General features: G+C 44.3%; 1 protein-coding gene across 3 annotated transcripts in view; it reads left to right on the forward strand.

Annotated features, from left to right (window-relative positions):
• LOC136649069 (enoyl-CoA delta isomerase 2-like) overlaps positions 1 to 25168 on the forward strand; it is a 70086-nt gene that overhangs the window by 22048 nt on the left and 22870 nt on the right. For all 3 annotated transcript variants that reach the window (XM_066625479.1, XM_066625478.1, XM_066625481.1), the window contains exons 3-4: positions 14210 to 14388; positions 24702 to 24771. In XM_066625479.1, the coding sequence (XP_066481576.1) occupies positions 14278 to 14388; positions 24702 to 24771 (181 nt within the window). In that variant the 5' untranslated portion in view covers positions 14210 to 14277. The remainder of the gene's footprint in view (positions 1 to 14209; positions 14389 to 24701; positions 24772 to 25168) is intronic.

The following is a 25168-nucleotide window of genomic DNA, read 5'->3' on the forward strand; positions in this document are numbered from 1 at the left end:
CAGGATAGCATACATGGTTTTCCCTTTCCTCCACTATATTCTTATAACAACCCTATGAAGTAGGTCAGAGTGAAAGGTGCAAGATCACCCAGTGAGCTTCCCAGCAGAGAAGGGATTTGCACTCAGTTCTCTTATGAATGCTATTAAGCACTGAGATAAATCAGATGTAAACTACAGCCAAAGCAGGTTTACATTTTCATTAGAAGGCAATTTACAACAAAACTGAGTGCAGTGGGAGTTAATTCCTAACAAGTCCACTTAGGGCTGCAGCATGGGTGTCACTTCTGAAAATGGATTTAAGTGGAATGAGTAGAAGAGCTTGCCACTGAGCTGCCTGTCCTTACTTTTTCTTCATTAGCCTTGGGGTAATTTGGAGACTCCCCCCCCCCCTTAAATTAGACAAATCTTGCTGGGATGAAGATGGAGAGGCTGTGCATCAACACATCAAAATGTTCTTCAGGCTGAAACCTCTACCAATTAATCAGGCTGATTCTTGCAATTAAAGCATTAATTGTGGGATTCTGGAGGTCGCATAGGAGCTACAGCATATGCAAGATAGTGATTTTTTAAAGAGTTTCTGTAGAAACGATCTGCTAACAAAATGTAGGGCAGAAGACTGCCCATTCCAGCCACATAAGGGATGCTTTTGAACCACAGAATTTTAAAATGGCATATACATCAATTCCCAAAAGTATCAAAACACCCTTGCAGGTCTCCAGGTCTTCTTAATGTCAGCCAGATGTTACGGTTAATTTTATATTAAAATTAACTAGAGCAGTGGTTCTCACACATTTAGCTCCAGGGTTCACTTTTAAGAAAGGGAATCTGTCAGGACCCACCAGAAGTGATGTCATGAATGGAAGTGACATCATCAAGCAGGAAAATTTTTAACAATCTGAGGCTGCCATCCTACCCACACTTACCCAGGAGTAAGTCCTATTTACTATCATTGTTAAAAGAATATACATAGTAGCTTGTTAAAAGAACAGGTCTGTCACATTTCCAGAAATGCAGTCACATTCCATGGGGGCATCAAGTCTAATATATTAAAATAAAATATTGAAATGAATGGGGACCCACCTGAAATTGGCTCATGACCCACCTAGTGGGTCCCAACCCACAGTTTGAGAAACACTAAACTAGAGAGATAGTTGATACATATTTCAAAATCATAGTTAACTCTGCAGAATGTTTCTATGCAAAAATTCTTTCAGAGGTTTATCCTTCCAATCACTGTCATTGTTTAAAACTTGTTTTGCTTAACTATTGATTCATTTACAATCTGCTGAGTTTCAAAAAGGATAACTTCACCCCAATTTTCATTGCACATTTGTTTCCAAAAAAGGGTATGGCTGCCCGGACCATGCAAAGCCCAGTTTGGCCACAGCTCACAAGCACTACTCCCAGCGATCATATCATCACTGACACCAAGCAATGCAGTGGCCCAACAGCTGCCACCTCTCCAACAGCTGATGATGAGCCGAAAGGGCGGTGACAGCTGGAGGAGCAGGAAGATTTAAGGCTAGGACAGGGCATTCATGGGTGAGGGATAGAAAGTGAAACAGATAGACAAGGAGAGATGAGGAAGGAGACAGGAAATGGGAGGAAGGAGGAAGGAACAGGCATGACAGTATAAGGTGGCTAGAAGATTTGCAGAAGTGGGCAGAGTAGTAATAATAATAATAATACAGGTATTTTTATACCGCCTTTCTTGGTTGTCAGATTTCTCCTCAGACTTTAATTCAAGGCGGTTTACATAGGCAGGCTACACTAAACCCCAACAGGGATTTTTACAATTGAAGAAGGTTCTGTCTTTCAAGAACCACAACATTTCAGATGGATCTTTTATGATCTGGTATCAGATTCTGGCCTCCATTTTCCTCCCACACAGGCTGACAGCGGCCAAAGACCAGGTGGAATAACTCAGCATAACTCGGCTAGGCTTGTCAGCTGCTTCAAGGTCTCGCCATTCACGGTGCCGGTGGCCTCGAACTGGCGACCTTCGGATGTTATCTTCAGGCAAACGGAGGCTCTACCCTCTAGACCAGACCTCCTGCCCACAGTAGGTGAAGAACAACAGAGTGAACCCACAGAGGGCAGGAGATGAAAGGATGAGAGAGACACAGCGAGATGGGGAGGAAAGGATGGAGGGGATCTCAAGGCAGAAGGTGGAAGAAGCTGAACTGACCAAGGGGGACAAAGCTAAACAGAGGAGAGACCCAGTTGGCTGCCTGAGCATTAAGATTAGGAGCAGAGAGGAGTTCTCAGGTAGCGTCTAGACCAGCTTAGAAGGGAGCAGATACTAGAACCAAAGGGCAAAGAGAGAAAAGGAACCAGAGATCAAACTATCTGTACTCCATTGAATATCCTTGGACCAGTGTGAAACGAACAATGGTGGGTGGTAGCAGAACGGGGCAAGGGGGAACCCCCCATTGCAGATGGGGCCCTCTGTAATAACATCAGGTGAATAAATAATTCCCTGTGAGCAGCATAGTGTTATGAACCTTTATTCGTTCTTCCACAGCGCTTGCATGTCAGTTTCTAGCCCTTAGGATGCTAACCTGTTTTCAAGGAAGAGGAAGAGAGGGCAGGGCGGAGTGCAATGGGGAACAAAGGGCCTTACCATGTACCATAATGAAGTAGCAAGGGTTTGTTTTTCTTTTTAACTGTTAACATTTTGAAAATAGCTCATTAACTCTTTGTTGGTGTTAATTCTGATGGCAATTATTTTCCCCTCACAATGCCCTTGGTGGTGTATCCATCCAGAGCATTGTCGGAAAGTAGTCATGCCCCCCAGTGGGGGGTCGTAATTCCTTGGTAGACTTTTTCCCCCCCAGAATGACCCAGATTGGTTACAACCTTGTGGGAGGAAGCCCTCTCACCAGAGGTGGCTGCAAAAAAAGCTCTCCCAATTTTTTTCAGCTTCAAGCAGTTAAAAAAAAGAGAGAAAAACATCTGAGCTACTGTATCTGTGAAGATACAGGTGAGCCCCGCCAGTCCCATCATTCCAAAAATGAAGGTGAAACCCAAATGGAACTAACTGGCTGCAATTTGTTCCATTTAGGGCCATTTAGCCCCATTTGGGGCTTCTAAGGATTTGTTTTGGAACAAATGAAAATTGATGCAAATGTGGTCAATTTGTTTAAACTGTTCTTTTGCTCCAAATGAATGCATATCTCTACTAGCAAAAGGGTCTCATGATGGAAACTTCTTAAGTAACTGTAAATACACCAATTCAGTATAGCAGAGACCTAGTACAGATGTATGTCCTGGCACCCACCACAACAGGCAAAGGCTATTCTTTCTTTCTTTCTTTCTTTCTTTCTTTCTTTCTTTCTTTCTTTCTTTCTTTCTTTCTTTCTTTCTTTCTTTCTTTCTTTCTTTCTTTCTTTCTTTCTTTCTACCACAGCTCTTGATTCTTTTCAATAGGTAACATTATAGCACATTTACACGTGTTCATTTTTAAAGTGCACACTGGGACCAAGACGTCTCAAAAATGTAGAATACTGATGCAAGTGTGCTGCTGTTCATGTATTGAACAAAACATGCCAAGAGTAAATGCAGTTGTTTAAATAATTGATTCAAAGCAAAATAGATACTCATTTAAGGTGTGACAGCCCAATCCTGAGCTAGACTGTTGTGATGCCGAAATGGCTGTCACGGCATCTTATCAGTGATCAGGCAGCCAACGGCAGCTTCTGATGTCTCCTTGAAGGAAGGAGACATTTGTCCCCTTCCCCTGAGTAAGGGAAGCAACCCCACAATGGGTCTATTCAACTCTGTGTCGGCTATTTAGCTGGTGCAGAGTAAGGACGCCTTGTGTTGGGCCAAGAGGCCTGATACAGGATTCTGGATCTGGTGGAGCTGAGTTCCGCCAGCTCTACTCCCTCCCACCCCGCTCCCTTCCCCCCACCACGCCTTCTCCCTGCCTTTTGCCTGCCCTGGCACACCTCCTTCCCCCGTCCCAACTTACCTCTCTGCCACCTGGCTCTCCGAGCGACAGCGGGGCGGCACACTGCCAGCCTCCGACCGGCGCTGTCTCAGTGCAGGCTTGACTTGGGCCAGCTCCAGTGCTGGGCCAGTGCGAATGCCTGCAAAAGTGTGAGGCCATCTGAAGTGTGAGGCCATCTGCCTGCCTGCCTGCCTGCGCCTTTCCCAGCATGGCTTATTAGATCTGCCTGGAAGAGGCTGGCTGAATTGTACTTCTGTTGTATTTTCGTTATTGTACACTGCTTTGAGCACTGAAAAAGTAGTGTAGAAAACTTTTAAACAAAAACCAAACAAACAAAGTACTGTTTTATGCTCACTGCAGCCCCCATATATACCTTTAATCAAATGTTGTGGTCTAACAGCAGCAGCCAAAGACTCTAGGAAAAGATCAAGAAGACATGGCAAAAGGAGGCAGCCTTGCCCAGTGCTCTTTCCCAGATAAAGAGGTGGTGAAATTATTGTGATTACCCATGACTGTGGAGAATCATATAACCACTTGACTTATTTGAAAAAAAAAGTGTACAGCAGGCCAAGAGCACCCAATGTGTCCCGCAAAATCTTCCAGTTGATTCTGTCAAAGGCCTTCTGAGTATCGAGTGAGATCACTGCTGCTGAGCCTACTAAGGTATCCAACAGACCAAAAACATCTGCCAGAAACCTTATTTCTTTGCCAACTTCTGCTCTTTTCTCTTAGTGATTTTTCTCCCCTTTTTCAGACCCTGTCCTATGCTGAACATGAGCAGGAGCCCACGGGGGATAGCAAGACTGGCCATCTGCTGCAGGAACTTAGAGAGTTCCAAGTTGGCAACTTGATCTGACAAGATCCATAGCTCAACTGCAGCCTATTGAGTTATTCAATTCACTTGGGTTCCTTCAATGACAGTATGGCTGGAAGAGGAAGACCATAGTAAACTGACTGATACTGAGTCAGAGCGTAGACCATGTATCTCAGTAATGTCAGGACTGACTGGCAGCAGCTCTCCAGGGGTTCAGACAGGAATTTTTCTCCAATCTAACTGCAGGGATTGAATCCAGGGATTGAAACTGGAATCATTTGCAAGCAAAACATGCACTCTTTCACTGAATGACAGCCCTTCTCCAAGATGAATATGGACAAGTCTCTACCCTGACTTTAGCAGACAGGTACCACTAGTGATTTCTCTTTGGGTTTCCACTCATTTTCTCCAGCTACTCAGGAACCAGAAGTGGGTGGTTTGTAAGCTATCCTCAGTTCATCAACCACTGTTTGCTCCCCCTCAAAGTATTCCCTTTAGGTCCCTGGGTCCCTTTAGGGAGAAGGGCAGGACAGAAATAAAGTTTATTATTATTATTATTATTATTATTATTATTATTATTATCCTAGTGATAAATTATTTCATTTTTTTTTGTCTAGTTTGAACTTCAGTTAAACAAAACCAAATCTTGAAGGTCTCAGCTGTTATGGTGGTGTGAGAGTTAGAATAAGTGAAGTATTTTAAAAGATTATTTTATGTAGATTTTACGGGAGGACCAAGAAATGACAAGGGTTCCATGCTGGCTGAGTTAAACCAGTTGTAAACATTTCTGGGCCAGATGGATTTTCTTAATTTATATCGCCAAACAGAGAGAAGTTGTAACTTCCAGAGAACTCATGCTGTGAAGCTTTAACACAAAGCATTGTTATTCCCACCAGGACCTTGGAGCAATTCAGCAGTGCTCTGTTTGGTCAATAATAGCCACTTGAGATTCAACATAACCACAAAATTGATTTTTTTTTTTAAAAAGCATATTCCTCTGAGACTCTGACACACTTCATTAAGACAGTGTTTCAATATATTTCTTCCTCCTGGTGGCAAGGTCTGTTAAAAGAGCCTCCTGAGATTGTACCAACACAGTTTAGAGAAGCCACACTGAGAAGTCATTCACAATTGCTTACTTAATGAGGAGAACTTATATTGTTAAGGGTGCAATCCAGAGGTTGTCTTTGGCCGGCACAAGTCCCTTGAACGTGCTGTAAAGCCGGCGCATTTGCAACTACTCTGGAGCAGGCCAGACTGGTGCAAGGATGTACACCGGCCTCCCCGTGCTGAATTTGGACCTGGGCTGGGTGTGTTCACACTGGCCAAGGCAGGCTGATGCAGGGGATTGGAGAGGGTAGTGTGAAGGCATTTTGGGGGTGAGGAGGGAGTGTTCTTGGGCAGGGAGGATGGCAAACCTGGAGGTGGATTGGGACTGGGAAGGGAGGAATCGGCTGCAGCACCTTAGGCTGCATCCTAACCCCTACTCCTGGGCTGATTGGCTTTACACCGACTGCTCAGATTTGCATCAGCAATTTCACTGGCATAAATCTGAGTAGCCCCATGGGATAGCTGGCATACAACATGGGCCAATGGGAAAAATATCCCCTTACACCGAGTTGTACAACAGCTGGCACTTAACTTGCACTAGATACAATGCAGGCCACTGCACAGGCCACTCAGCCTGCCTGTTCCAGCCTAAGTTAGAATTAGGCTGTAAGCCTCCCGCTACCTGTACTGGCTGTCTTCTTTGGTGAACACTGGAGATACAGTGATGGCTGGAAATTGCTTTTACAGTATGTGCACCCTGGTGCCACTGTTGCTCACTTGTGTTTGGCAGGACCACATTGCTATTCTGGGTAGCAGTACCTTGCTCCCCCAGCTCTCTCCTTGTGCTCTCCAAGCTGGTACAGGTAATACTTTCTCACTTGTAGTAGCTATAGAATGACATGCATGTATGCTCACGTGTCCTAGTCGTTCCCCTTGCTTGTAATCAAAGGATTGTCTGAACCAGCTTTCTACTTGCCCTACTAAAACTAGTTTGGGTTTATCAGTATGTGTAGATTGGTGGCTTGGACAAACTAGCCCCACCCCCTGTAATTACAGAAACTAAGTGGGAAGCAAGCAGAGGGGCAGGATGTGGACATGCTGTGAGCATGCAGTCCATAATTGCACAGTACTAGTTAGAGGGGGTGGTGGAATATCAGCAGAACAAGCCCTCAGTTGACCTCTACTCTTCCATGAGCAAGCAAAAGATTAGGCTTCCCTCCTTCCCAAATGCTCAGGAAAGAGCAGCTGCTGAAGAACAGAGCTGGTGCTCTGTGAGGTGCAGCCAGGGGCAGTGCTAACTCGTTAAGTCACCAGGAGCATGAGCATCTTCCATTTTTATCCCACCCTTCCACCAAAGAGCTCAGAACAGGGTACTTGGCCACCAATTGTGTCTGTGCCAAAGTTATCCAATAGCTTTTCTGACCGAGCCAGGATATTAAATCAGGTCACTTCCCAAGGACCTGGAAAGGAGTGAGATATTAAATATATACATTCAAACAGGTTCAGGACAGTTAGTTGTAGTAGCTGAGCCTTTTAAAGCTATGACTGTGCCCCTGTGACAGTGGCCATGAGATGACAATTACCCGATGAAAAGGAAAAAGAATGTCTTCTTTTGTGCTGTGCTTTTGTCATTGTGCTGTGCTTTTTAACTGAAGTGAAGCACCTTGGAAGTCTCCTCAGAGGCCAAAAGGTGCAGTAAAAATCTAAATAAATCATAAACAACCCTACAGTTACCTTGATGCTTGGAGCCTGCTCTTTTTATTATCCCATTTCCCAAGAAAGCTTGTGCTCAATCTTTTTTGTTTTAGAACTGCCCTGGGTGCCACTTGGGGGGGCGCCAGGTGCAGACTTATGGAGCCGTCTGCAGTGCTCCAGATGGTCCCCAGCTTCTCTGCAGGGGGGAGGGGAAGAGAGGCCAGTTGGACCCACCTGCTTTGGCTCAGAAATGGAGCTATTCCAAGAGGGCAGTTTAGTGCACAAGCACAGGGGCAATGTGACACAGACGGGTCACATTGTCATGTCACCCCACCATGGGTACAATTTGGTCCCAGGTTGTGGCTGAGTCTACCTTCAGAACAGAGCTGCCTTCCAAGCTACCTTGGAAGCTTAGGAACCTTTTCAAACATGTAGAATGTTATGCACCAAAATCAGCTGAAATGCTCTCTTTGGTAATGTACTGGCTAAAGCCATACTTTCCATTAAGAGATACGAAACTGTTATGAGGTGCAACAAAGTTGGAGAGGTGGTGAACAGAGAAGCCCCCAGTCTGTCTATCCAGGCTGCTGCTTAGGTCAACACTCTGATTCTCTTCCAGCTTGCTGACATCCAGTTGGAAAAGGATCACAGTGCCTGAAGCAATCTTCACTTTTCAGTGCTGCTAGAGGAAGAAGGTCAAAACAAAGAAGAAAAAGCTGTCACAGTTCTAGATTGCCTCTCTGCCCACTTGGTGCATCAAAATACCAGGTGGGAGAGAGAGGTGATCTGCCCCCTTCCCTTTCCTGGAGCTTGAAGCATAGCCTCCCTCCTCTGGGGCACTCCTGCTTTGAACAAACAAGACCCCAGAAAGCATGGAATCCATTAGGGTCTGCTTTTAGTATACTTCATTCCTATTCTTTTGAAATAGGAGTAGTGCAGAGGAAGGAGATGCATGCCAAGCTCCAGGTAAAGGAAGGGGGTGAAGAAATTAATCCTACATTTGTCAAAACACCTTCCATGTATTTCTATGATCTGTGACAGGCCTTTGTTCCTACATTGCAGAAAATCAACCTGCTTTGTGTTTGGAGAAAGGGAGGATCCTATGGAGGAGGTGCTGAATGACTGATTTAGATCTCAGTCCTTCCCTTGTCAGAATCGAATCCCACCCTAAAATCAGTTGGATTTAAGGGCTGTAGACTGTTCAGAACATGCCACGCTAAAAAGATTTGGTCACCCTGCAGATCTAGAAACTAGAAAAATGGGAGGCTGCTTCACACCAAAGAAGATTACCATCAGTTTATTTTCTCTGCTTATTGACATGATTTTATTACTAGAATTACAATTTTAAAATATGGCAATTACTAGTTGCTGGACATCTGAAGCTACCATTTTGATCTTATCAACTGGAATGTGAAGTTGGCTGGGGACGTGTATACTCGTGCCATCACTATGTTGACAGACAGTCATCTCTCAAACTGAGCTAAGGTTTTGCACAAGTGGCTGTCACTGGCATATCTGAAAAATTACTTGTACATTGTGGTTCATGACTTGATCTGACATCTTTTACTTGCAATGGCTGTTTGGGTAGTACAGAAAATAACATGCATCTAAATGCATAGGTAACAGGTAACTGTGTTACAGAACAGTTGTAATGATTGCTAAGATGCACATCAAGCTTTGTGAACACTAAATAAAAGCGCTATATAAATAACACTAAATATTAAGCATTATTTCCACAGAAGATCACCTTAAAATATGGCAGGGAGGAGCTTCATTCAGCTCTGCAGGCAGATAGGCAGAGAGTGAGAACAGGAAATTCTGCCTCATTCGTTAGGGAAAGTGTTACAAAAGCAAGGAGTACAATGAAGCGCTTGGAAAATTACATTTTCCAAGTTGGAAGTTAAGTCGTAGTGGAGCAACAGATCATTAAACAAGGTAGGTGTGATTCTGAAAATTAAAGTCGAGATTGCTGCGTTGTGCTTTTTTCCAATCGAAAGTATGACAAAAGTAAGAATAAGTCTGCTAATTTCAGAAAATACCTTCCTCGTTGGACAGGTGTGATGGGATTAATTAGTGAAATCCAGTGAAGTACTTTGAAGACAAAAACGACTATGCACAGAAAGCAATAAAATGCATAACTACCCTACAGATGTTTAAGGGCTTGGCTGAAAACTAAATAGTGACCCGGTGAACAATTTGTACGTGCTGAAAGAATTCAGTTCAATAAATGTGGAAACCTGCAATCTCATTCCTTGCAGTGTAACCATAAAGACAACTATTGTGAGCCCAATCCTATGCATGTCTACTCAAATGTAAGTCCCATTATTATAGTCAGTGGGGCTTACTTCCACATAAGTATGAATAGAATTGTAGCCTCAACTTAAGACTGAAGTTCATTCAAGGATAAAGATATGGCATAACTTATGAAGATCATCTATTCAAATAAACCTCAATCTTCCAACACTGCAAAATTTCTCAAGAGTGACTGACATCAAATTCGCTCTAAATTTCATTTTGTTTTCCTAATAAAAACCAAGGATCCCCAACATTATTCAATGGTCTTCGGGTTGTTCAGTGCAAAATTAATCTAGTACTGGAAACAAGTCATTATGGCATGCTGTAACATGATGTTCTGTACAAAAGTTTTAAGTCCCTGTTATTATCACCATGAAGCCAATTTTACAAATAGAATAGCTACAGTGCCATGAAAGTGTGGATTGCAACTTTCTTTAACAGCTAAAAATATGGTCTTGGAAAGCTGAAGCAAGCATTACGATAGTACATACTGTGATGTAGCCATTTTCTCACAGAGCAGTCCCAGCAGGACTGTGCATTCTTCAAAATGGAGGATGATCTTGTTATCACTCGCTCACTTCCCTGAAAATATACCATTTTGAGTTTTTAAAATAAAATATGCAATACATTTTTTGCAGGGGCTAGTTTATGTGTAACATTTAATCCTATAGGTATATAACTATGGGCACAATCCTAACCAGGTCTACTCAGGAGTAAGTCCTATTTTGTTCAATGGGGCTTACTCTAGGAAAGTGTAGTTAGGATTGCAGCCTATACGTATTTAACATACTTGTATGAACTGCCAAGATCCTTCTCTCTACTTTTGCAAGGCTTATTTGTACCTGAATTATATACAGGTGGTAATAGAAAGATCCCAATTCTCCATTCCCCTCTCCTGTCCTTCCTTTCCTGAGTCAGCTTTTGCCCCCCCTTTTTCTTGTTGTTTCCTGCATCAGCTTTTGTTCTGAAACATTTACAGAATGTCTTCCCCTTAATCTTCTCTTATTGCCCCAACTAGAACATGCCTCTTTGATATATTACACTTGTAAGATCAGTGTGGGCTGTATATACATAATATGTAAAACAGGACAAGAGTATTACTTAACTTTCTAAGAATTTTCTACTATCATAATGTGGCTGACAGTCCAATTTTAACCAACTTTCCAGTGCCGATTCAGCCACAATGCAGCCCTGAGGTATGGGAAAAAATCTTTCCTTACCTTGAGGAGGCCTCTGTGACTGCCTCCACACCACAGAACACAACATGTACCCTGTTAGCAGGACTTCATTGGCACTAGAAAGTTCGTTAGGGCTGGGCTGTGAATTGGGCAGGGAAGGAGGGGTTGTGGATGAAGGGAAGTCATTTACCTGATTCAGCTTGTAAATTGCTAACCTTTTTGTTTGATCACTGTATAAAGCAGAGGTGGCAAGCTTGGGCCCACAGGCCAGATCTGGCGCAGAAGCTATCTGGGCTGCGCGGTGCTTGCACCGTCTCCCAACAAGCAACAGCATCAGCACCAATCTCCGATTGCACACAGTGCTAACAACTGGCCATGCTAGCCGACAGAGAGAGAGCCAAGGAGAAGTTGCTAGCAGCAACCAGGCAAAAGTGAAAGGCGCACTTGTACCCACACACACACACACACACACGCAGAGTGAGCAAGACTGAGGTTGCTTTAGTTAAAAAAATGGCCTGTGTGCTGTCTTGTCCCAAAAATGTCCCCTCTCCCAATGCCCACTTTTTGGCTAATTAACATGTCCTTATCTCTAGAAACAACAGCTGTGGTGTGCAAAGGAATGATCACAGAACTCCTTATCTATAGCAATTAACCTAATTTATTGCTACAAACACTTATTTCCTGAAAGTCCTCTAGTCCATAGGCTTTCCCTCCCCAAGACTCCACTTAACTTAGTGGGTAAAAGTTCAAAGTCTCCAGTCCCAGTCCACTCCCAATCAATCTCCCAAAGCACAGTCCAGTCTTCAGCAGCAGAGTCCCTCCTCTCCAGCAGAGTGTCTCCTTCAGCAGGGTCCTAACAGTCCTCTCTTCTGTGTCCTCCAGCAGAGTCCTGGCAGTCCCCTTCTCCCTTAGGTCTGTAGGTCCATGTCCTGTAGGTCTGGGGGTCCCGTAGGTCTGGGGTGGAGCTTTGCACCTTCTGAAGCTGCCTTTTATCCTTGGATGTCTCATTATCCAAAATGCAGCTCAGCTGTGAGCTACCTCATTACCCATGACCATTCAAAGTCCCATCAAGGTCAAATGAAGCTCAGGTGTCCATCAGAGTCTCCATTGGCCTCAATTGATTACAGCTGTGGAGCCAGCCCTTCCCAGAGCTGTCAACCAGCTGTCAAAACATGGGAATCGCTGTCAACACCAAATCATCCACCTGATGATCTTCTATTACACATGCGTGTGTGTATTCTGGCAGCTTCACCTCCTCTTCCCCCCTCACCTCCTTGCTGGCTCTCCCTGCCTGCTCACAGCCATTGGGAAGCACCCAGCTTCACCTCAGGCCTTGTTCAGGTCAGACAACAGCCATCTCCATCCTGTCCGACCTGCCTTATTTCTCAGCAAATCTTTTCCAAACACTTTGCTGAGCTCTCAGCAGGTCAGGCCTCCAGTCTATGTGTCCAGAAATGTCAGGCTGCATAATGGAAATTAGGAAGAATGCTGAGTGCACAGTAAAGGCAAGTATCAGTGCTAAGTCATTTGCAGAGCTGGGAAGGAATTCTTCCCATCCTCCAGGTCATATACAATGCAATCTTATGCTTGTCTGCTCAGAAGTAAGCCTCACTACTTCAGTGGGACTTACTCCCAGATAAGTATGTATAGGGTTGCAGCCTGAGCAAACCTGATTTGTGTCCTTGCATCAAAGCCTCCAGCCTGAGTGAGAAATAAACCCAGGGGTGGGTAGGGAAGAATTGAAGGCACTGGGTACAGGACAGTCTCTCAAGAGCTCAAAATTGAGCATTCTTGGTGTTAATAAAGCGGTTTGCTGGGATTGAGTTTTCATGGAAAGCTGAAGAACATTTTGTTTGCCCAATTTTGTGCTTTGTAAATTATATGGAAAGTACGGATTGCAGTGTCCTTCAGCTGACTGAAATTCTGGAGAGCTGATATTTTATTAATTCATTGATATCACTTTTTGTTCTGCTTTCTGCGGTTCAGCAAGAATGTTTGCTTATCATCACATTGTTTTCAGCCCTCCAATTGCTTCCTGTTAGTGCTTCCTGTTAGCATTTGCAGACAGCAAACAAACAGCCAGACACAGGAAACAGTGACCAGATAAGTCATTTGCATAATGGGGGGATCTGTGAACCTCTTCCTGTAGAGTTTGCTGCTACCCGCAATTTCCAGTGTCCAAGGTGGCAGCTGGAACCTATCTCCCACAGTCCCAGTAGTTGGAACTGTGGTTCCTCTTGACCCGATGGACTATTCAGGACTATGTGGAGAAATTGGGCCCAGACCAGGGCTTTGTCCCAAGTCCACTAGCAACCTGGTGTTGGCACTGTGTTGAGACTTTTATTATAAGAACATAAGAACAGCCCCACTGGATCAGGCCATAGGCCCATCTAGTCTAGCTTCCTGCATCTCACAGCGGCCCACCAAGTGCCCCAGGGAGCACACCAGAAAACAAGAGACCTCATCCTGGTGCCCTCCCTTGCATCTGGCATTCTGACATAGCCCATTTCTAAAATCAGGAGATTGCACATACACATCATGGCTTGTAACCCATAATGGACTTTTCCTCCAGAAACTTGTCCAATCCCCTTTTAAAGGCATCCAGGCCAGACGCCATCACCACATCCTGTGGCAAGGAGTTCCACAGACCAACCACATGCTGAGTAAAGAAATATTTTCTTTTGTCTGTTCTAACTCTCCCAACACTCAATTTTGGTGGATGTCCCCTGGTTCTGGTGTTATGTGAGAGTGTAAAGAGCATCTCCCTATCCACTCCGTCCTTCCCGTGCATAATTTTGTATGTCTCAATCATGTCCCCCCTCAGGCGCCTCTTTTCTACGCTGAAGAGACCCAAACGCCGTAGCCTTTCCTCATAAGGAAGGTGCCCCAGCCCAGTAATCATCTTAGTCGCTCTCTTTTGCACCTTTTCCATTTCCACTATGTCTTTTTTTTTTAGATGTGGCGACCAGAACTGGACACAATACTCCAGGTGTGGCCTTACCATTGATTTGTACAATGGCATTATAATATTAACCGTTTTGTTCTCAATACCTTTTCTAATGATCCCAAGCATAAAATTGGCCTTCTTCACTGCCACCGCACATTGGGTCGACACTTTCATTGACCTGTCCACCACCACCCCAAGATCTCACTCCTGATCTGTCACAGACAGCTCAGAACCCATTAGCCTATATGTGAATTAATTTCATGTTTTGTTGGCTACAGGATAAATCAGAGCCACATCCACTGATACTCAATCCAGCTTGATCTCGTGTGACTCTCCTACCAAGAAAATGGCAGCTTCTGCAGAAAGAACATATAAAACCCTTTTAGTCACCAGAGAAGACAACATTACAAAGATAACACTGAATCGTCCTGCCAAAAAAAATGCTATCAATGTTACGGTGAGTTAACTAAAGAGGCTTTTTCAAATTGCAGAATCCTGAACCATTGCAATGGTGTATATATATTATGTGACAAATATGAATAGTGTAGGGCCAGAATGTGAAATTTACAAGACTACTTGTTCCAGTGAAATTAACTAAAGGGGAAAATGAGCCCAAGAAAGACTAAGCACATCTCTTAGCTAGGAGGCAATGTTGTCATGGACATGTGATACATTTCATGGCTCTTTAATCAAAATGTTCTTCAAAGCAAATGTAGATTTTAGCTCCTTTCTGGCAAATAGCATCTCTCAAGGCTCCCTAGTATGAGCCATTATCTGCAATAAGAACTCTTTAATGGGTTTCAATCCCTGATTTATGTATACAATCCAGGGGTTAATTAAAGGCTGAAGCCAATTGAAAACCAAGAAAAATACTCTTAGGATAATGAGGGAGTCATGGCTTACGCCTGTTTCATGTCAAGATAAATGGCTATGTAAATAATTACAATTCAGGCCCAGAATGTTTTAGCTGAACATCCTTGAGTCACTCTCAATTTGTCCAGAATTATATATGTACTGTGTGTAGGTAGGTAGGTATAGAGAACATATAATACAGGTATTCCCTGGTACCCATGGGGAATAGGTTCCTGCTGCTACTGCAGATACCCAAGATAGCAGTGAAACCCCCCTTGTCGTGACTATGACTCACTTTTCTTTGTTTGCAGACACTTTGCAAAAGGAAGCTTTTTCTTCATTTTGCTTTGGACCAGGAAACAGAAAGCAAACAGCAAAAAACCTAAACTTGTACTGCTAGAAGATGCTATAAGAATCTATTGTGAGAACACTAACAGGAAGTCCTCTGCCATCCACTCCCTGTTAGAGTTCTCACAATTGCCTCCTGTAGCATTTTCTAGGAGGAACTGTCCTGATTTGAACCCCAAGTAAATGCTGGTGAGGCATGTTGAGGTTGCAGACCACAAGTTTGCTCAGAGCAAGCAACTTGCTTCAACAAGGGCCAGCAGAAAAGTTATGGCTTAAATGCTCCAGGCTCAGACTGTTCTTCCCAGGCTTTACCTCTCTGCTTGGAGAGTGTAGTGATCCAAGATGAGCAGCTTTCTAGCCTGGAGTCTTTCACTGTTTCACAGCAATTTTCCTGGCCCTTTGCTGGTGCTGAGGTGCAGGCTCAGAGGAGTACAAGATCTTGGGCAAGGCTGTCCTCCAAAAAGGCTCTGGCTCAGGATATGCTGGATCAAGAATCTCCAGCTCCTCTGTATCTGACTTGGAGGTCTGCTGGCTGATGCATGCGGGCCTGGGCTTGAGTCTGAGGCCTGAATAGGATCCAAGGCTGGTTCTTCTAGCCCAGTGATTCCCAACCTTTTTTCGCTTGAGTGCCCCTTGGCAGTCTATTTCCATAAATTCTACCCCTCATATTTGTTTGTAATTAATATAGTTGCTATTCTTTCAAATTTATATTTTTGAAAACCGTCTCCACCAGTTCCATATCCTTGTTTGTATAGCTGGCATGTGTTGATTGTAAATGCCACAAGAGCAAACAGTGGCGTCACTAGGATTTGCGTCACCTGGTGCGGGAGGCCTGCGCATCACCCCATGCAGTGGGCGGGGCAACACCCCAGGTGGTGGGCGTAGTGATGTACCATCACCTGGCCCCAGCTGGTTTTTTGGCTGTACCTTTCGATAGAACACAGATATTTCAATGTGGTTTGTTTCATTGCATTCTGCGTGAAATTACACATTGATTGATATATAACATGATGGTATTATTCCTTCAAACTCTGATTTTAGTGATTTTGAAAACTTGTAGAGTCACATATCCCATATCAACTTACTAACACCTTATTGCAGCGGTTCTGAAACTTTTAGCATCGGGATCCACTTTTTAGAATGACAATTTGTCCAGGACCCATTGGAAGTGATGACATGGCCAGAAGTAACATCATCAAGCAAATTAAAATAAATAATTTTAAATAATTAAATTAAAATAAAATAAATAGTTAAATAAGGGGGAGCCAGCCCTGTTCCACCAAGTGAGTTTTCTTTGTAGTCTGCCTGCAATAACACCCTCAGTGAGATTTTCAGCCCTCTCCAGTGCCCAGTTTAAAGTTCTTCTATTTCAAGCCTATCAAGATAAAGACCCACCTAGCTTTACAAGTGCAAAATAGAAAACATTCCCCTTACTAGTTCAAGCCTCTCTTTTTTGTCCTTCTTAGTTGGGGGGTGAGGAGAGGATGCTTTCTGGAGCACTTGTTGAGCTCCAGTTCCATCAGGACTATTCTAGTGTCCTCACATTCCCCTTTGCCTGACCTGATCACAAGCCAAGGCATGCCTGCCTACTCGCGAGTAAACATGACCATGTGGCTTTCCATAGGGCTCAATAGATTTGTAGCTGGGAGGGAGGGACCTCCTTCTTGGGTGTTTTTGGGGGGCTGCATTCATTGCATCAGGACCATTCTGGTGTCATTGGATTCCTCTCAGCCTGCCCTTTCCGACAGACTAAGGCAGTGATTTTCAACCTTTTTCATCTCGCAGCACACTGGCAAGGCACTAAAATGGTCAAGGCACACCATCAGCTTTTTGACAATTGACAAGGCACACTGTGCTGTCAGTGGGGGCTCACATCCCCCAATGGTCCTATTGATAAATGACCCTCTCCCAAATTCCTGTGGCACACCTGGGGACCATTCGCGGCACACCAGTGTGCCATGGCACAGTGGTTGAAAATGGCTGGACTAAGGCAAGTTCTCCTACCCGTGAGTAAATGCGCGATATGGCTTGGTTTCACTTTCCATAGGGCTCCATGCATTTTTTGCTTTCCAGTGTTTTGGCCATAACTTTTGAAGGAAAGGGGCTATTTCATTTGGACTTTTTGCATTGCATTCCACTGGAAATTCTGCATTCAACGGTATATGGCATGATGGGGTTGCTCCTAAAACCGCAATTTTAGTGCGTCATTTCCCCAGTGCATGTCACCCCCCCTTGCGCGTCACCTGGTGTGGCCTGCACCCTCCTCACCCCCCTAGCAACGCCACTGGGAACAAAGAAGTTTTCATGCTACCATTGGCTAATGCTTCCCCACACACTGGGGCTTAGGACAATCCTCATCTCCTGTATACGAAAGCCCATACTTCAAGTATTCATCACAGTATTTTATCTTTTTACCTGTTTGAAGAACTAAAGACTATGCATTTTCAGTTTTATATCAAAGTGTTAGACGTTTCCTCAGAAACGTGACTGATCATTTTCCACGTTATGTTCCAGCTATTTTACTGTGCAAATTGATGATCAGAAACTAGCAGTAATCTAGTTGCTTTCCTTCCTGCCTTGCCAGTGCTGCAAGGCATTGCCTTTACAGCCATCTACTTGCCTTCCTTCCTGCCTTTCCAGCACCGCAAGGCATTCTAATAGAGACCTGCCTATTCCTTCCACTACGCAATTCTTTTTCAAGTACCCCTAAAGGTTCTGGCAAGTACCCCTGGGTACACGTACCCCAGGCTGGGGACCACTGTTCTAGCCTGACCATCCCTCCCTCTTCAGAGTCACACTCAGCTCAAGGGAGGGGTGACACAGAAACATCACAGAGTGCAGGGATCCAACCCAGTGACTAGAAAGCTAGTAAAACTGGAGTAGGTTCATACTACATTTCTGTCCTCCTTTTAGGATCTGGGGAAAGTGTCTCCCTTAGTTGATTTGGCTGTTGTTTATGTGATTTATGTGATTTTTTTTGTACTTTATTGTAGTTTTAATTGGCTGTCTTCTTGTTTGTATTTTATATAGTTTTTTAAAATCTGTGTAAGCCACTTTGGAGGAAATGCTGCTGAAAAGTTGAATAAAAATATGTAAATAAATAATAGGAATTAGTCAAAAATTATATGGACAAACTTGGCTGTAATATTTGGTTCATTCCATTGAGTGTGTTTTCCTTCTGACTTTTCATGGTTTAGGGCTGCATTATATTCTTTTGCTGAAAACCCTGGCTACTTTCACTTTCAGAAACATCCCCCATTCCTGTCAAGATTGTAAAAAGATTTTATAAGTGCACTTGTAAGTGTTACAAAAGCTGGCAGTTATCCATTTATGACTGTAAATGGACACATTGATTTCCAAACTGGCTGTATAAGGGTTTGTGTGAGGGCAGTAATAGCTTATCTTATTACCTGATTTTAGCATAATTCCAATATAGGCAGTCATTTTAGAGATTCCAGTGAGCCAGGTTTTGTTCTTCGTGTCCACTCTTTGAACCTGAAAAAGGGTAACGACAACTGTCATATGGTATCCAGGTTTGAGGCAACTGTGGTTTGTCAGGGATCAAAACACATTAGAATAAATCCTTTTAATCACTCCTTTTTGAGCTGGAAATCACTACTTTGGCTGGAAAATGATAATTCTGTGTCAACTAAAATAGGCTTTATTATGTTACATTATTGGTTGAAATTGTAACTCATAGACAATTCCAGATTTCTCAAATCAAGTTTCAAGAAGAAGCACGATTCTCTCGACACTGTATAATGATTTTTGATAAACTCAGATGCACAAACTATTAAGGAGACATATTTCAAACTTCTGGACTTCCACACAATTGTGGAAACCTTGATATTTATGAATAATACCATTGTGTTATGTATCGTTCAATGCATAATTTAATGCAAAATGCAGTGAAACACACCACATTGACATATCTGTCTCCTATCAAATGTAATAAGCATATAACCAGAAAAAGAAAACACAACTGCCTTATGTAACAAAAAGTGGATTTTCCCAAGTCAAAATTGACCAGTTAATTACCCGCTTAGCTATGCCACTGCATGGTGCATGTCAGCACAAAGAACATGACTAGGTTCCCACTCACCCCCACCTGGGCACACCTCATCCACTGGCATTAGTACCTGAAAAGGGCTTTACACTCTAACAATTCCCTCTGCCAACAAATTCTGGAACTGGTAGTCCTGTTAGGAAGGGTAGGGTTCTGTAATGGAGATTTTTTTACAGCTTCATCAGACTATGATTTTCAGGATCTTTGGTGGGGGCACTCTAACAGTCAAACAGGTATATACCTATAGTTGCAACAAAGAGCTACTTTAGGGGCAATCAGTCAGTTGAGGGGATTTTTAGCAGGTAAAAAACAGAGGTGGAACCCTTACCTGCCACTCCTCAAGCATCATGGTTTCTGTGGGAATTAGGTTCTTTTAAGAAATGGGCTGAAGGTAAATTAAATGGATGCGGCAAAGCCCACCAAAGGAGACTGGAAGAACAAGCTTGAAGGTTCTGTAATACAGTTCTCAAGTTTAACGTTACAATAAAGTGTCAGCATACAATTATCTTATTATTAAGAGAGAAAACAACACAGTATCAGGAGTAGGGAACAGGTTTATGGAGTGGCTGTGAAGCTGGAAAAAAAGTTGAGAGTTCCAGAAATGCCAGCTCTCTCCAGTTATGCTGCTGATAGCCGGAGAAGATCTAAGCAGCAATATGATTTATATTTGGAATCCAGTGACGAAGCTGTGGAGAAGACAGACAGAGATGTAACTATGGCGGAGCCTGAGGGACACCCGCCCTAGGTACTATGCCAAGGGGGGGTGCATGCCTGCCCCTCAGGTTCCACCCAAGTTACAGAGGGGGTACTGGTGCCTTCGTGCCCCCATTCAAAGGGGAGCCTCCACAGGAGAAGAAATGGAAGGTGCAAAGCTGTCAAAGCAAGTGCCCTCTCCTCTGGGGAGAACCCAGAAGTAACAGCCTTGCTCCATAAGCGATACAAGGCAGTCACTTCTGGATTCTCCCCAGAGAAGGGAAGCCTCCACAGGAGAAGGAACAGGGGCACGAAGCCACCAGCGATCCCTCCTCCAGGGAGAACCTGGAAGTGACATCACAGTTTCATGTGACATTATGACGTCACTGCCCTGGTCACCAGGGCAAGTGGGTCATGCATCTGAAGCCACATAAAAGGAAGATAGGCCTTTTTAAAATCTTGCAGGTCCTCAAGGTTTTAAATTTGTTTCATACCTTTTCACTAACTACAGAGTAATAAATATGATACTGTGATAAACAAGTTTGAGCAGTGTTGTGCACCAAGTAAAAATGAGACTTTTGAGAGAGATTTTTGAGCCTTTCAGAATTTTGTGCCTGCTCTGAGACAGCTTTGGGAAGCTTGTTGACTTATTTACTGGTATAAGGGATCAGATTGTTCCAGGAGTAAACAGTTGCAAATTGTGAGTTTGGTTGCTAAACATTAAAGATCCTGCATTGAAACAGGCAAAAGAAGTTTGTCAAGCTACAGCCAGAAAAGAGTAGATTTGAAAATTAAGCAAAAGGACTATTATGACAAGGGGTCATGGGACCTAAAGCCATTGCAGTCAGAGTGCTCATTCAGGATGGCTCAGCATGGATGCTGGTAGCAATAGTTGTTAAAGAAGAAGAAGTCGCCTTACCAAGTAGCAACATCAGATCGTAAATCATCCTAAAGATGAGATCTTCAGCTCACTGTGAGAAACCCTGGAGACTTTCAACCTAGCCCACGATGCCCTGCAAAAACACAGGGCCTCCACAACTGTGATAATGTCCCTGAGCAAAAAGCAGACCATTGGATGCAGAATGAACATGTCTTAACTCTATCTACAAGACTGTGCAAAACACTGCAGAAACTGCTAAAACACTGCTAAAAACAAGAGTTAGGTGTGAGACAGGATTGTTGCACTTGTGTTGGCTCCCCCCCCCCTTTTGCTCCTCTATTCATAGATCTTGACAGTTGTTTTCCACTACCTCCCCCCCATACATTGTTTTTGTGTGTGTGTGGTGAGGTACAGAATTATTTGTTTTTATTTGGTTAGTAGAAATGGGGAGATATAAGGACAAGGATAAGAACATAAGAACATAAGAACAGCCCCACTGGATCAGGCCATAGGCCCATCTAGTCCAGCTTCCTGTATCTCACAGCGGCCCACCAAATGCCCCAGGGAGCACACCAGATAACAAGAGACCTCATCCTGGTGCCCTCCCCTACATCTGGCATTCTGACTTAACCCATTCCTAAAATCAGGAGGTTGCGCATACACATCATGGCTTGTACCCCATAATGGATTTTTCCTCCAGAAACTCGTCCAATCCCCTTTTAAAGGCGTCTAGGCTAGACGCCAGCACCACATCCTGTGGCAAGGAGTTCCACAGACCGACCACGCGCTGAGTAAAGAAATATTTTCTTTTGTCTGTCCTAACCCGCCCAACACTCAATTTTAGTGGATGTCCCCTGGTTCTGGTATTATGTGAGAGTGTAAAGAGCATCTCCCTATCCACTCTGTCCATCCCCTGCATAATTTTGTATGTCTCAATCATGTCCCCCCTCAAGCGTCTCTTTTCTAGGCTGAAGAGGCCCAAACGCCGTAGCCTTTCCTCATAAGGAAGGTGCCCCAGCCCCGTAATCATCTTAGTCGCTCTCTTTTGCACCTTTTCCATTTCCACTATGTCTTTTTTGAGATGCGGCGACCAGAACTGGACACAATACTCCAGGTGTGGCCTTACCATAGATTTGTACAACGGCATTATAATACTAACCGTTTTGTTCTCAATACCCTTCCTAATGATCCCAAGCATAGAATTGGCCTTCTTCACTGCCGCCGCACATTGGGTCGACACTTTCATCGACCTGTCCACCACCACCCCAAGATCTCTCTCCTGATCTGTCACAGACAGCTCAGAACCCATCAGCCTATATCTAAAGTTTTGATTTTTTGCCCCAATGTGCATGACTTTACACTTACTGACATTGAAGCGCATCTGCCATTTTGCTGCCCATTCTGCCAGTCTGGAGAGATCCTTCTGGAGCTCCTCACAATCACTTCTGGTCTTTACCACTCGGAAAAGTTTGGTGTCGTCTGCAAACTTTGCCACTTCACTGCTCAACCCTGTCTCCAGGTCATTTATGAAGAGGTTGAAAAGCACTGGTCCCAGGACAGATCCCTGGGGCACACCGCTTTTCACCTCTCTCCATTGTGAAAATTGCCCATTGACACCCACTCTCTGCTTCCTGGCCTCCAACCAGTTCTCAATCCAGGAGAGGACCTGTCCTCTAATTCCCTGACTGTGGAGTTTTTTCAGTAGCCTTTGGTGAGGGATCGTGTCAAACGGCTTCTGAAAGTCCAGATATATAATGTCCACGGGTTCTCCCGCATCCAGGATCCTTTAGGATAGTGGTTCCCAAACTCCTACAAGGGAGTTGGGAACCCTGAATGTATTGGTGGGGGCAGGGTGGGGCAGCAGCAATGGCACCATAGCAATCACAGTGGCACTAGGAGCAAAGGGCTTTTAAACTTAACTGGGGGGGGGTTGTGCTGGCCTCTGGCAGGGCACAGGTGGGTTCATAGCCCCTCTGCGGGCCTCCCCTCTGCTGCAAATCCCGCAATCCCGGGCTATAAACTACAGGAGGGACAGGCAGGGGCGTGTTGGAGGTGGGGTGGCCGTTTATGTTAAGGAAGGGATAGAATCCAGCAAAGTAGAGATTGAAGGTGGGTCCGACTCCACCGTAGAATCTCTGTGGGTTAAATTACCAGGCTTGTGCAGTGATGTAGTACTGGGGGCGTGCTATCGTCCTCCAGACCAGAAATCGGATGGGGACCTTGAAATGAGGAAACAGATCAGGGAGGTGATAAGGAGGGACAGGGTTGTAATCATGGGAGACTTCAATTATCCTCATATTGACTGGGTCAATTTGTGTTCTGGTCACGATAAGGAAACCGGATTACTTGACGTGCTAAATGACTGTGGCTTAGAGCAGCTAGTCACGGAGCCCACCAGAGGGCAGGTGACTTTGGATTTAATATTGTGCAGTACTCGGGACCTGGTTAGAGATGTAAATGTTACTGAGCCATTGGGGAACAGTGATCATGCTGCGATCCGTTTTGACATGCACGTTGGGGGAAGAATACCAGGCAAATCTCTAATAAAAACCCTTGACTTCCGATGGGCGGACTTCCCTCAAATGAGGAGGCTGGTTAGAAGGAGGTTGAAAGGGAGGGTAAAAAGAGTCCAATCTTTCCAGAGTGCATGGAGGCTGCTTAAAACAACAGTAATAGAGGCCCAGCAGAGATGTATACCACAAAGAAAGAAGGGTTCCACTAAATCTAGGAGGGTGCCCGCATGGCTAACCAGCCAAGTTAGAGAGGCTGTGAAGGGCAAGGAAGCTTCCTTCCGTAAATGGAAAAGGTGCAAAAGAGAGCGACTAAGATGATTACGGGGCTGGGGCACCTTCCTTATGAGGAAAGGCTACGGCGTTTGGGCCTCTTCAGCCTAGAAAAGAGACGCTTGAGGGGGGACATAATTGAGACATACAAAATTATGCAGGGAATGGACAGAGTGGATAGGGAGATGCTCTTTACACTCTCACATAATACCAGAACCAGAGGACATCCACTAAAATTGAGTGTTGGGCGGGTTAGGACAGACAAAAGAAAATATTTCTTTACTCAGTGTGTGGTCGGTCTGTGGAACTCCTTGCCACAGGATGTGGTGCTGGCGTCTAGCCTAGATGCCTTTAAAAGGGGATTGGACAAGTTTCTGGAGGAAAAATCCATTATGGGGTACAAGCCATGATGTGTATGCGCAACCTCCTGATTTTAGAATTGGGTTATGTCAGAATGCCAGATCCAAGGGAGGGCACCAGGATGAGGTCTCTAGTTATCTGGTGTGCTCCCTGGGGCATTTGGTGGGCCGCTGTGAGATACAGGAAGCTGGATTAGATGGGCCTATGGCCTGATCCAGTGGGGCTGTTCTTATGTTCTTATAAATAATTCCAGTTGGCAATCATTGCGGCATAATTGGGGTACTCATTTCTAGGCCACTCCCCTGAAGGGGAATGGCCCTCTTCCAGTTCCCCTGGTAGGTTGCGACCAATGGTTTGGGAATCACTGCTTTAAGAGATGGACTGAAAGATAAATTGTGAAGTGAGGGCTGCAGACAAACCTAGAGTCAGGAAGTTTCACTGTAATTAAGTCCTCAAGTGAAACATTGCAATAAAGTGTGTGTTGTCATCATTCAACAGTGCTTATATTATTCAACAAGACAGAAAACATCACAATTCCAGTCTGGATCACCCTCCTGGTCTGCTCCCCACACATTACCTCTGGTGGTAAGCCCACCTCTTAAAGACAGACTTTAGTATTATGTGCAGCTTGGCTCATAGACAACAGTGGAATAAAGAAATTGTGCTAGTGATTTCTCAGAGGTTTTGTTGTTGTTATTGTTTTTGTCATTTACTAACAATGTTTATATGGGATCAGCTGAGTGATTGTCCTCCTCTTTCTTCTCCCAATCTTTTCCCCTTTTGCACAGATGTACAGAGAAATTATGCAAGCACTTGAAGAAGCCGCCAAGGATGACTCTGTTTTAACTGTTATAACAGGTATTTTGCTTCATGAAAGTTTTGAGGAAGTGTTATTAAAAAGGGTCAAATATTACCTCCTGTGGGGGAGGGAGTGGAAGATTTGCCTGGGAAAATAAAACATAACTATTCCTCTGCCTCTAGAAATCTGCTCAACTACAGTTGCTTTATGTAGCCTGAATTCTACCCATGGACAGAAAAAGACTGATTTCCTGAGAATCTTAGCCTCAGGGCTGCAGAGAGGTTAGGTGGGCTCCAATGAAGATTTTTACAGAAGCCTCTTGCACCTGCTTGCCTGATCCTCCTCCACCCTCCCTGAACCCAAATGAAGCATCCTGATCCCTCAGCAAGAGCTTATGAAACCTCTTGCAGAAGGAAGATCATGAGAACTGCCATACTGCCTTGTCAACTCTTGTGC

This window comes from Tiliqua scincoides, chromosome 4, assembly GCF_035046505.1.
Source record: "Tiliqua scincoides isolate rTilSci1 chromosome 4, rTilSci1.hap2, whole genome shotgun sequence".
Classification (NCBI taxonomy): Eukaryota; Metazoa; Chordata; class Lepidosauria; order Squamata; family Scincidae; genus Tiliqua; species Tiliqua scincoides.